The sequence below is a fragment of the Orycteropus afer genome, unplaced genomic scaffold (assembly GCF_000298275.1).
Source record: "Orycteropus afer afer isolate SDZICR_OR568_19922 unplaced genomic scaffold, OryAfe1.0 scaffold00059, whole genome shotgun sequence".
Lineage (NCBI taxonomy): Eukaryota > Metazoa > Chordata > Mammalia > Tubulidentata > Orycteropodidae > Orycteropus > Orycteropus afer.
In genome coordinates, this window is record NW_006921646.1 from 2,340,980 (window position 1) to 2,352,905 (window position 11,926).

An 11,926-nucleotide genomic window follows, 5' to 3' on the forward strand; every position below is an offset into this window, starting at 1 on the left:
TATAGTGGAGCCTAGACTCTGCTGGGTCTTGTCTTCTGAATACTGAGCCATTCTGGCCTGGGGTGGCAGCAAGGCCTGGCTTGGGGAGGAGAAACGGGGGGTGCCCACCCCAACCCTGGGGCAGCACATGACCTAGATTGGGTGGCTGTGATGTCTGCCGACAGATCCAGGGCAGACATGGCTGCCCAGCCGCTCACACAGATGGCTGCAATGGTCTGACCTGTGAGCCAGGAAGCCGCATGTCCAGACTCCCTGGAGACATGTAAGCGGCTAATGGGGGTTTTGGGGGCTAGTCAGCCAGAAAGGCATTCACAGGTTCCCAGAGCAGAGAACTGAGCAAACGTGGACCCTAGGCAGGAGGTGGGAGGGAACTCTGCTTGGGGCTCCAGGCTCCACTTGGGAGGTAGGAGGAGGTTCTAGACACTCTGAGGATAGCGGGGAACTACGGAGGGTCTTTTGAGCCAGTGTAAGGTTTGACTAGGTTAGGGTGGGCAGTACTGAGGGGAAAGCAGGTGGGGAGAGGGAGCCCAATAAGGGCCCCCACAGCCCCACCACCTGGGGTTCATTGAGCCTCAGTGGGCCCTGCAGAGTTTCAGACCCTGGGGAAACAGTACAAAACATGCACAGATGAACCTGCCTAATGATTTCAAGGAGCTGTGTGTGTGTGTGTGTGTGTGTGTACCTGAGAAGCAAACCACAGATTTATATGAAGCAAATGCACAGTTGTATGGCCCTAACCTTTGACTTTAAGAGTCCAGGAGTACCAAAAAAGTTACAGGCACCATGGATGCTGGAGATTGGGACAGGCTTCTAAGAGGAGGCAGGTGCTCCCACCAGAGCCTGGAGGATAGATGTGGCCTTTGGCTGAGAGTGTGCGGGAAGGGGAAAGCACTTGTAGAGGAGAGACAGGAAGTAGGGGCACAAGGGTTGCTTTAGGGTGAATTGAGGGGTTATCCTAGGGGTAGTGAGCCAGTCCCTGAGCAGGAAGCCCCATCCCAATGCAAACTCATGCCCATGGAACCTTCATCCCCACAGTGGGTTTGGAACCCAGGCCTGGAATAGGGTATGTGGGCCACTTCCCTCATCTCCAGGGATCTCTCTACTCTTCCCAGTGCATGAGCAGTCGAGCCTGCTGACCGCAGCTCCACACCTATCCATCCCACCACGGCCACACTATGTCCGGCTCCTACGATGAGGCCTCGCTGGCTGCAGAGGAGACCACCGACAGCTTCTGGGAGGTGAGATCTTGATGTTCCACAAGCCCCAGGGACCGGACAGCCTGGCTGCGTGGAGGCCCTGGATCCTGCCTACCTTGCACCAAACCCAGGATCCCAGGCCTTGCTCCCCAGCCCCTCCAGATGTTCCAAAGCTCTCTGTGCAGGCAGCTGGTACCCACAAAGTGGCATAAAACTACTGCCCACTGAGCCCTATTCCCCAAAGCTGCCTCTGAAGAGATCCTCTGCATTTCTTAATGTAAGAACAAGCGACTCCTAACCCTCTGCTCTGGAGGCCTGAGCTCAGAGTCCCAGCACTTTACACAGGCGGGTGCAGTACTTTACAACTTACACAGCTTTTCACAGCTGTTCCCTGTCCCCCACCCTGAGTGGTGGGCAGGGGCTGGCACATGAAAGGCAGAGAGAGAGAGAGAGTTCTGGAGGCCCACAGCAACACAGAAGTGGAGGCAAGATGGGAAGCCAGCATTCCTGGCATTTCCCAAAATGTTTGAGACCCAGGGGGATAGAAATGAAAAGATTTCTATTGGCTCCAGAAACCCCAAACGAAAACTGCCAAGCCTAAATTAATAAGTGTTTAATGAGATGTCTACAAAACATAATATTATGTCAAGTAGCTGTAGCTCAACTCAACACTTATATAGCTCTATATAAATATAATAGGTTTAGATTACAAGAACAAAATGAATTATTCATTCTAGCCTAAGTCCAAATTATAAAAATCCTTCTGCATTTTGTGGCAGTGAGGAAATTCTATTTAAATAGAATGAGGGAGAGACGAACTGTGTGTGAGCTGCTGTGTGGAAAATGAATTTGCTCTGTAAACTTTCACCCAAATCACAATAAAAATTTTAAAAATAGGATGAGGGTGTATATAGGATGAGGTCTGATGCACTGTGCTGGGCACCTGAAAGTTAGGGGGTAAGGCCAATGGTGTCACTACGGTTGGTATCACTTAGTGTGGTAACACATGATGTCACTCCCCCATGAACCTCCTCCCATACCAGACCATGCATACAGAGTTCTTAGTATTGTTTATCATCTATTCTAACCATAGGATGATGTGTGATATAGTTGTAAATGGCTTACGTGTATTATCTGTTAGAGTATATGAACACTAACAACAAAATTGTTTTACAAAATCTTTCTACACCGAGTTACATTACTAGTTATAACATTATTAGTAACTGAACGGAAGCCTTTTCTGACTTTTTCTTTTCCTTTACTTCATTTTCAAAAGTTATATAGGTTCACAAATACTACACAAATACCACAATATTGTAGCTAAGCATCAGAAAATTTGACAAAATCAAATCAAAACAACACTGGCAGCAAGGAAAACAACAATGCATGTTGTACTGCTGCAGACAAAACCACATGATTCCTTTCCTTCGTTGTAATTGGGTAATAAAAGCAGCTCTGACCTGAGCGTGTTACCAAACGCAAAACCCACTGCCATCCAGATGTGACCCTATAGGAAAGAATAGAACTGCCCTATAGAGTTTCCAAGGCTGTAAATCTTTATGGAAGCAGACGGCCTCATTGTTCACCTTCAGAGCAGATGGTGGGTTTGAACAACCAAACTTTTGGTGAACAACCAAACTTTTGGTTAGCAACCAAATGCTTTAATCACTGTGCCACCAGAGCTCCTTTCTGAACCCATTTGTTGTTACGTTGTTAGGTGCCATGGAGTCGGTTCTGACTCGTAGCGACCCTACAATAGAATGAAATACTGCCCAGTCCTGATATATCAATCAGATGGTGTTTCACTGCTATTCATAAGGTTTTCAGTGGCCAATTTTTTCTGAAGTGGATGACCCGGTCCTTCTTCCCAGTCTTAGTCTGGAAGCTCTGTTGAAACCTGTCCACCATGGGTGACCCTGCTGGTATTTGAAATGCCCATGGCATACCCTCCCTCCAGCCTCGCAGCAACGCACAAACTACCACAGTACAACAAACTGACAGAGGAGTGGTGTTTCTAATGCTTCTGAGTGCATAAGAAGCTTCAAAAAGTACATAGCATACAATTTTGGCCTAGTAGGTACATGTAAGCTGGGCTTACTAAAAATGTTTTTATTGTTATAACTACCTACAGGGATATTTTTTATTGAAAAAATAATAAATTTCTGCTGAAACACTGCACAAAATTTTAAACCGTCATTTTGGTGTCCCCTACTCTGACAGTGTCACCCTGCGCGGTCCGCATCCCACTTCTATCCCCCTAGTGACGCCACTGGGTCTGGTGCCCCTCGTATATTACCGTGGTCTTGGGGTGGGCTGTGAATGGTAGAAGAGGGACCTGGGAGGAGGCGGCCTGGAGGCTGGCCGCGCGCGGGCGCCCCCTGCAGGACCCGGCAGGAAGGCCGGGTGGGGGGAGGGAACCCGCGGGAGTTGCCCTCGCTGCTTGGCCGCCAGGTGGGAAACTACAAGCGGACGGTGAAGCGCATCGATGACGGACACCGTCTATGCAACGATCTGATGAACTGCGTGCAGGAGCGCGCCAAGATCGAGAAGGCCTACGCGCAGCAGCTCACCGACTGGGCCAAGCGCTGGCGCCAGCTCATCGAGAAAGGTGCCGCCCCTCCTGTCCACCCTTTGCTCACTCCCTGGGCCCTGACCTCGCCCCCCCTCCACACACACACAGCCTGGGTCCTGGGAGCACCCAGCCCACTGGATATACTCAGTGCTCTGCAGCCACAGGGCCTTTGCAGGTGCTGTTCTTCCACACTTGGCACTATTCCCTTCCTAGACTAGGCTAGGCTTTCCTGTTAAACTCTACTTTGTACAACTTTATACAATATTGGATTAGAAAAATAACAATTTAAAAAATTAAAAAATTATTTTGAAATAATTTAAAATTAAAGTTGCAAGAATACTACATAGAGCTCCTACATTTCTCCCAAAATCACGTTATTAACATTTTACCATGTTTGTTTTACCACTCCCTCTCTCTATATATACATATTTTTCTGAACCATTTGAAAGTAAGTTGGAGACATCATTCTTCTTCACCCCTTAATTCTTCATGTATCTCTTAAGAAGAGCATTTGTTCATATAACAAATCATGATCAAATTGAGGACATTTAACACTTCCCAGATGCAAATTTTAGTCTAGCAATTGTGCTAGTCCAGGATCATATATGCATTTAGTTGTCATGCCTCTAGTTTCCTTTAATCTAGAGAAATTTCAAGTTGGGGTTTACATGTATTTGTTAATGTTTTTCTCTCCCGCTAGACCCTAAATGCTGTGAGGGCAAGGGCTGGGTCCACACCTCCTAACATAGCACCGAGTACAAAGTTGGTGCCTAGTACACAGAAGAACAAACGGTGATAGCTATCACCAGTTGGTGCCTCAGTTTTACATTCAGCTAACATTCCTGGAGCTCCTACTGTGTGCCTGATGCTGTACAGAGATTTTGAGAGCTCATGGGGTCCAAGCTGCCCCCACCCACCATGGGGTCCACAAGTTGATGGTGGAGACAAGGAGTAGTAGGCACAATATGCTGCAGGGAAAATCCAGTGAGGGCTGCAGGGTGAGGTGTGTTGAGAGTAAAGCAGTCAGGGGAGGCTTCCTGGAGGAGGTGGCTGTACTTGGGCCCTGGAGGATGGATAGGACTATGGGCACAGCAGAGGAGGGCATTTCTGCTGACATGGGAAGGAAAGGGAAAGGACCAGAGAAAGATGTGAGGGGGCCTTTGGGTGGGGGGTGATGAAGGCTCCCATGACCCCATGGCCATTTCCTCAGGCCCACAGTATGGCAGCTTGGAGCGGGCCTGGGGCGCCATGATGACAGAAGCAGACAAAGTGAGTGAGCTGCACCAGGAAGTGAAGAACAACCTGCTGAATGAGGACCTGGAGAAGGTCAAGAACTGGCAGAAGGATGCCTATCACAAGCAGATCATGGGCGGCTTCAAGGAGACCAAGGAGGCTGAAGATGGCTTCCGCAAGGCCCAGAAGCCCTGGGCCAAGAAGATGAAGGAGGTGCCCGGTGGGCGGCTGCCACAAATGGAGCGGGGGTGGGCAGTTGAGCTCAAAGGGGTGCCCATATAAGGAGGATATTTACAGAGGGAGTGGTACTGCACTGACCCCTCTGAGATTGTACCCATGGGGGCAGCAGCACTACCCTCCAGGAAGAAATACCCACAGATGGGACAAGCATCTCAATAGGTAAAGGGTCAGTGTCCCCAGCAAAGGTACCAGCAGGGACAGGAGGGTGCATTACTCTTTGGATCCATAGAGGGGCGGGCACTGCATTACTTAATAGGAGGGTGTCCACAGGGGCAGCAGGCACTGTCATCAGGGAAGCAGCCACAGATGGGTGGGCACTGCTCCCAAATACCTGGAACCAGGACCTGCATCCCTTCTGCCTCTTAAGGATGTATGATCACAGCTCCTGGCCGAGTGGGCTGGTGGGAGGGGCTGAGTGACCTGCTCACAAGTGGGAGCCCAGCTCCCTGGTTCCCTCCTCCCCCACAGTTGGAGGCAGCCAAGAAGGCCTTCCATCTGGCCTGCAAAGAGGAGAAGCTGGCCATGACACGGGAGATGAACAGCAAGACAGAGCAGTCAGTTACCGCTGAGCAGCAGAAGAAGCTGCAGGACAAAGTGGATAAGTGCAAGCAGGATGTGCAGAAGGTGCCAGTCGGGCTGAGGGTTATGATGGGCTGGGATCCAAGGGCCCCTAAGAGTGGATGGTGGATGGGAACAGTGGGCCTCATCACTCTCCCTCCACCCGGGTGCCCATATAGACACAGGAGAAGTATGAGAAGGTGCTGGAAGACGTGGGCAAGACCACACCCCAGTACATGGAGGGTATGGAGCAGGTGTTTGAACAGTGCCAGCAATTTGAGGAAAAGCGGCTGGTCTTCCTCAAGGAGGTGCTGCTGGACATCAAACGTCACCTCAATCTAGCTGAGAATAACAGGTACCTGGGAGTGGTGGGCATGGTGGGAACAGGTACAGTCAGCAGAGGGTATAACTGGCATGCAGGATAGCATAGGCTCAATGTTATAGTGACGGGAAGGGGAGGGAAGAGGGAAGAGGTTCCAGATACAGTGGCTGGGCGTAGGCAGACACATACTAGGTACTCAAGAACATGTGCTTGGATGGATGGGGTAGTGGCTAAGATGAGAATGGAGAAGGATGTCCACTGGGCATGCCTGGATTTGCCCACATGGAGACTGGGAAGCTGTCTGCCCTGGTCTCCTGAATGGACTCTGGCACCTCACTGAGGATGAAGAGGCCATGGTGAATCTGTGTTCCCACTTCCCCCATTTTCCCTGCAAACAGCTATGTCCACGTGTACCGTGAGCTGGAGCAGGCCATCCGGGGAGCTGACGCCCAGGACGACCTTAGATGGTTCCGCAGTACCAGTGGCCCTGGCATGCCCATGAACTGGCCCCAATTTGAGGTGAGGGTGTGTGGGAATGGAAGTGGGGAATGTGAAAATGCTACAAAGAGCCTCGGGGTGCAGATCTCCAGCCTGATTGTTCTCCTGCAACCCCCCCCACCCTCAACAGGAATGGAACCCAGACCTCCCTCACACCACTGCCAAGAAGGAGAAACAGCCCAAAAAGGCAGAGGGGGTGACGCTGACCAATGCCACTGGGGCAGTGGAGTCTACATCCCAGGCTGGGGATCGTGGCAGGTGAGTGTCTCCCAAGGAGCTTCCTGAGGCCAGAGGGACCCACACACTGAGGCAGCTGAGTCTTAGCGAGAGACCCTCAAGACAATTAATTACAATTACAGCAACCACAGGTTCCTCTGAAAGATAGTGGCAGCTAACCTTCTAGGATGCCTACTGTGTCAGGCAGGGTTCCAAGCATTTCCCACCTATTAACTCATTTAAGCCTTCCCCCACTCTGGGAAGTGTGTAAATATCCCCATTTTACAGAGGGAGAAACTGAAACCCAGAGAGATGAATTATTGACTTGAACAAGGCCACAAACTAGTTAGTAAGCCTCAGAGCCAAGAATATGATGCCCAGATGGTCTGGCTCCAGAATCATCCTTCATAAGCACCAGATTGCACTGCCCCTCTCAAAGGAAGGGTCAATTGGTCTCTGGAGTCCTCTTCAGCATCCCCTCGCTGGAAAGCTGAGTAATAATGCCAATGGCCTTACCCTCACATTTGTTTAAAGAGCTGTCATGAAGGTCACTGGCTCAGAACTCCCTCCTACGCGGATAATTCCTGTTGCAGCCTTGCAGGAATTTTGGGCCAGGTCTCTAGTTAGGAAGAGGGAGCAGCCCTATGAACTGAAAAGTCAAAGGCCTTTCATGCCATGTCCTCTCTCCGTATCTATCTCAGCGTTAGCAGCTACGACAGGGGTCAGGCTTACGCCACCGAGTGGTCGGACGACGAGAGCGGAAACACCTTCGGGGGCAATGAGGCCAACGGGGGCGCCAACCCCTTTGAGGATGACGCCAAGGGAGTACGCGTGCGGGCGCTGTACGATTATGATGGCCAGGAGCAGGACGAGCTCAGCTTCAAGGCTGGTACGCAGGCGAGATGGAGCGACCGGGGTTAAACCAGAGGGTGAGGCGGAGCCGGTACTTGAGCACTGGAGGACAGTGCCTGGGTCTGGATTGGATGTGTGGCTTGGGTGGGGGCGGGGCGTGAGGGAGAGAGACGTGGGGATTTGTGGGAGATGAGCCTGGAGGCGGATCTTGGGCAGGTGGAGGCAACCAATACCTGGGGGCGGGGCATGCCAGTAGCCCACCGTACCTGGGAAATGCGTCTGGAGGCGGGGCCTGGGCTTCGGGGGCGGGGCCGAGATCCAGATTAGGTGTGTCGCTGGGTGAAAACAGGGTCTAGGTGCCGGGGCTGCTTGGTTCTTGATCGCCCGGGTGGGACTAGGGCTGGGCGCCGGGGCAAGGGATGGGGAGTGGGGGTGGGGGTGCCGGTGGCCAGAATCGAGACCATAGAGCACTGAGAATAATGGGAGGTGGGGTTGTTGGGGCAGGCCCAGTATTATATTGGAAGGCTCCCCTTGCAGTGAGTATATGTGAGGAGGGATGATCGCTTTCTCCGAGCCCTGTCAGTGAACATGAACTCCAACTTCTATCCCTCTTCCTAGGAGACGAGCTCACCAAACTGGGCGAGGAGGATGAGCAGGGTTGGTGCCGCGGGCGGCTGGACAGCGGGCAGCTGGGCCTCTACCCTGCCAACTACGTAGAGGCCATCTAGCTGCCCAGCTTCCATCACACTCCCCCTCCTTCCTTGCCCACGCCATGCCTTTCCTTCCAACTCTCATCTCCCTCCCCTCTCCATAGAGTTCCAGACATATTTTCCGATCAAGCTTTTATTTTTTTAAAAGTCAAAACAGAACAAAACAAAAAACACAGAGACAAGCATTTGCGGGGCTGCCTGGAGGGCAGGTGGTGGGACTTGGGATGGAGGCCCCAGGATAGGTGAGGGCCTTGGCACTTAGCCCAACAGCGTGGCATCGTGACATCTTCAGATCCCACCAAAGAGTCTCCTGAGCCCTGAGGGATGTCTCCTGGACCCTTCTACTTCTACCCTGCCTGGTTCCCCCCATCCCACTCTACCCCAGGCTGCCAGCACCTGTCCCCCCTTTGTCTGGGCCTGGTTTCTTAACTTCTTCCCCTCCTCCATCCTGTTCCCTCTCCAACACTACCCTACTCTCAAAGGCCTCCCCTCCAGGCCCCAGAGAAGGGAGGTCTCCCTATATGCAGTCTTCCACTCTGCCCTGAGGAGTACCTTTCCCTCCTAGCCCTACCCTCCCTTTCCCTAGTAGCCATGCAGACATGTGGGACTTGTGGGGCTGGAGGAGGAATGGTCATCCTCCTCTCCCATGGAGATTTCCAGGGGTCCCTAGACTCCCACAGGCATGAAGAGAGTTGAGCTGGAGGAGGTGACAGTGTCACTGGGGTGCAGGAGGGTGAGTGAGGGGGAAGCAGACCCAGCTTATGCCAACCTTCCCAACTCCAGGCCCAACTGAGGGACCAAGACCCTGTTTGGGCCCTTCTTTCCAACCGTCAGCACTTTGGGCACAGGCTCTTCCTCAGAGCCATACCCCTCAGTAACTTGCAGAAATCCCTGTCCCCTACCCCAACCCGTGCATAAGTCTTCTGGCAGGGAGTAGGGGCCCCAAAGCCCAGGGGAAAGCCAGCAACAGTAGCAGCCTCCTCCCATTTCCTGGGGAGGAGCATATCTTACCCACCCACCCACTCCCTCCATGACCACAAAACCAGCCTCCATGAGACCAAACCTTGTGCCTGTAAGGACCTTAGCTTCCTACCCCTCTCCCCACTTCCTTGGCCTGCCTGGGGAACCACTGTGAGGCCCATGGAAGCTTCCAGCTTGGGACCATCAGGGGAAAGCCTGGAGCCATTGGAGGAGGCATGCATTTGGCAGGAAGGAGAAGCCCTGGTCATCAGGAGCCGGACAGTCACTGGGTCTTCCTTGTCGTTCTCACTCCAGGAACAACATTCCCTGTGCTGACAGCCCCTCCATCTCACTAAGCCTGAGCCTCAGTTAAGGGACTTGGGGGTGGGAGGCAGTAAAGAGCCCACCCATAGCGGGGAGCATCTCCTCTGGTTAGTAGAAGCAGTGGTGCTGGAGTACAAGGCACCAGCCTCTTCTTAGGAGTCAGGGCAGGGGGTGGGGAAGCAGAGGAGGGCAAGACCCTAAGAGGTGGAGGAGTGGCTGGAGGAGAAGTTTCTCAGGGACCCTCTGGGACAAAGACCTGAGTCTTTCTGCAGCACCAAGTGACACCTGCTCATGGCTGATGCTACTTCTAGACCTCAGATCTGTAGACACCCTTCCCTTTTCTGCATCAGGTAAAGAGTGAGATACCCCAGCCCCTCTGTCATCCTCAGACCTGTTTTACTCCCTAATGCTTCCAACAATTAGAAGGTGGTAGATCCCGCCTCAAGGCTCTGACCCTCTTTATGTGGGCATAGGAGGATCTTGGGAGACTCAGGCAGGAGCCTTAGCTAAGCAGGCTTCCCTCAGGGCAGGGAGGTGGGGAGTGGGGGGGTGGCAACCCAGAGGCAGGCAGCCTCTCCCCCCAGCGTCCCTTTCCTCGGCACTGCCTGCTCTCCCAGCCTCTGCTGCATCCTGAGCTGGCCTCTAGGCCCTCAGAGCCTGAGTGAGATTCCAGAAGCCCTGAGCACAGGCTGTGCCACCCCTCCAACTCCAGAACAAAAGCCTCTTCCACCTCTCCATGAGGCAGGAGTGGTGGTTGGGGCCTCTGCCCTTACCACATACCCTTGAAGGGCAGAGAAACAGGCACATCTGCACCTTGGGGTCTGGGCTCCCCTGTCTGTGCTGGTTACTTCCCAGTGCCTGGGGAGGGGCTATGGCCCTGGCTAGACCGCAGGCCTGTCCTCTTAGCTGTCCACTCTGGGAGAGGGACTCAAAACCCCATTCCTTCTGAGTACTTTCTTTCATCGCCCCATCTGGGACCACCCTCTCTTGGTCCCTAGGCTCCTAAGCACCCTGGAGCAAGAGGGAGGGTCTCCCTAGAAGCACCCCCTCAGCTCTGGGGGCCTAGCCCTACTGTCAGTGCTGGTATCAGGGCACTCAACACCCAGCGTGGAGGACACACCCCTTGTGTGCCCACGGCCTCCTCCTGTAGCCCCCTGCCCATACCCTCGATGCTGCACTGGCCTGCCCCAGCAGGGTTCAGTGAGTGATGTGTTTTGCCCCCAGTTAACCACCATTCTGCAGCCTGGTTCTGTAAAGAGCCAAGGCTGCCCTGCTACCCACCACCTGCCACCCTAGGCTTCCTGACTCCATTAGTTCCGACACTTGTGAGTCTCCGAGAAGTGCTGCGGTCTCAGCAATGCACCTGTTTTGTACATGATTGTGTAATTTAAAGGTATATAAATATAAATATATATATATATAAGTTGTGATTGTACAACTGTGGATAAAATCCAGAACTGTGTCAACCTGGTTGGACTTTGTCATCTTGAGTCTTGTGCATCTTCAGTCCTCGTGGTTTCCTAGCCTTCGGAGAGCTACTTGTGGCTGGGATGTCTGTCAGGGACTGGGTGCTGTCCTGGCTGACTACCCATGGACTAGGTGACCAAGGCCAGGCCCCTTGCCTCCCAGGGCCCTGGGTCCTGTCTGTATGGGAAAGAGTTATACTTGGGGCTTCAGTGACTGGCTTTTCAGCATTCTGGGTGCCTAGTGACAAGTATTGGCCCAAAGAGCTGGGGGCCTGCTAGGTCCCAAACTTATCATTCAAGGGTAAATGTGACCCACAAATAGGTTTTGATTTTTAAAGCAAAAGTCTAAAACTGACTGCTGAGCCATGTGGTTCCTGGTTGTCCACAGTGCCACGGCTGGCTCATTACAGTATAACATCAGGCTGCGCTACACCTTCCTGCATCCTGCCTGACCTTTGAAGGAATTTCTGTGTGGGAACCCTAGGAGAGCCCCCCCAGGACAACTTCTCAAGGGACTGAGTGGGATCAGAGCTCTGGTCTCTCCACTCTGTTCAGCCAGGCCCAGGTTCAGGCCTTGCCCTGGCTTCAGCCCCTACCCTGACCCCTACCTATGCACAAAAGCCTTGTCCAGGTCTCACCCAGCCTGCCCTGCCTCAGCCCACTCCTCTCCTAGCCCCTGCCTCAACCTCAGCCCCTGTTCCAGCTTTGTGCCAGCTGTAGCCCCTGCCTTGACCTCCACCAGCACCAGCTGAATTTCTACTGCGAGAGGGCAGCAGTCC

The 11,926-nt window shown here is 53.0% G+C and overlaps 1 protein-coding gene across 1 annotated transcript; it reads left to right on the top strand.

Annotated features, from left to right (window-relative positions):
• Positions 1 to 1,175: 1,175 nt before the first annotated feature.
• PACSIN1 (protein kinase C and casein kinase substrate in neurons 1) lies at positions 1,176 to 8,415 on the top strand. The gene is made up of 9 exons (XM_007939354.2): positions 1,176 to 1,238; positions 3,648 to 3,804; positions 4,979 to 5,214; positions 5,710 to 5,865; positions 5,979 to 6,154; positions 6,520 to 6,640; positions 6,750 to 6,877; positions 7,537 to 7,724; positions 8,306 to 8,415. The coding sequence occupies exons 1-9, from the start codon at positions 1,176 to 1,178 to the stop codon at positions 8,413 to 8,415; spliced, it is 1,335 nt and encodes a 444-aa protein (XP_007937545.1).
• Positions 8,416 to 11,926: the final 3,511 nt, after the last annotated feature.